Raw genomic sequence first — 1046 nt, 5'->3', positions numbered from 1 at the left:
CCGACCCCCCGCCCAGGATTCCTAAGAAACCACCGGAATAACCCCAAAGGTTCCTCCGGCTTTGCCCGGGCCGGGTTGACCGTTCGACGCCGCACCATGTTTCTCGCCCGGCCCCCGAACCCGACCGCTGTCTGCCGCTCCGTGTAGGCACGCCGGGCAGCTCGGTGCCGCCGGTGCCGCCGTACAATTTTGCAGCGCCGCCCCCGCTGCAGAGCGGCTTCAAGCCGACGGCATCGCAGACGCGGGAGGCGAGGCGGGCGGGTGCAGCTGCGGCGCCTCGGGAGGGCGTCCGGACGCCGCGTGGCATCGCTTGTAGGCGATCGGGCTCTGCCAGTCCGCCATCTCGGCACTCCAGTTCCGGGACCACGAGACGGCGGTCAGCACGCTCTCCGCCGCGATCGGCCTTTTGTGCTCGGGCGCGCCGCCGCCGGCGTGATGGAGCGCCCAAGCCGGGCGGCGGGCAGCTCAATAGCTCGCGGCAATCCACGCACCGCGCCGTTTGGCCGCCGAAGAGAGGTAGAGAGCGTCGCCGAGATTGTTTGCCCCGAGCTCCCGACACCAAGGGGTCTGTGCAGATTTGGTGTGTCGTGTGAGCCAGGGTGAGAGGCGTGGTATGGTTCTCGTGCGTGTGCGTCGCACCTCTTTAAGGTTCTTCGCACTTCGGGCCCCGCTTTAGCGCTTTAAGGTCCCTCGGGCCAGTTTCGGGGGGCAAACCCCGCCCGGCCCCTAGAACCCCAGGTAAGGCCCAGGTATGGCCTAGGGCATCAGAAGGGACCAAGAGGAGTCCAGTCTGAGCCATAGAGCCCATGTCTTTGCCCCCGAAGGTCGCGTTCAAATGCCCGGAACGGACGTTACAGTGGTGTCCGGCCGGCGCGATCACCGAGCTGTGACGCTCAGGGGAGCCCGATGAGGTACTGGTTTCTTTGCCCAGGCCTGGCCTACGACCCGTGCTGGATCAGCTGAGCAAGGTTTGGGGAGAATCCTATAGACAGATCTTCAGATATTTTAACGGATGACCGAAAATGGCAAAAAGGAAGTAGACTCGC

The 1046-nt window shown here is 65.0% G+C and overlaps 1 protein-coding gene across 1 annotated transcript in view; it reads left to right on the top strand.

The window, feature by feature from the left end:
* The window catches only part of EMIHUDRAFT_229315 (hypothetical protein), a gene marked incomplete at both ends in the record, with an annotated part of 2793 nt that extends 2357 nt beyond the window's left edge, over nucleotides 1-436 (top strand). Inside the window, 2 exons of the mRNA XM_005786169.1 lie at nucleotides 148-173; nucleotides 317-436. Of these exons, the coding sequence (XP_005786226.1) occupies nucleotides 148-173; nucleotides 317-436 (146 nt within the window). The remainder of the gene's footprint in view (nucleotides 1-147; nucleotides 174-316) is intronic.
* Between the last annotated feature and the right edge of the window lie 610 nt (nucleotides 437-1046).

The sequence above is a fragment of the Emiliania huxleyi genome (assembly GCF_000372725.1).
Source record: "Emiliania huxleyi CCMP1516 chromosome Unknown EMIHUscaffold_154, whole genome shotgun sequence".
Taxonomy (NCBI): domain Eukaryota; phylum Haptophyta; order Isochrysidales; family Noelaerhabdaceae; genus Emiliania; species Emiliania huxleyi.
This window is presented reverse-complemented; position numbering and strand designations above follow the sequence as displayed.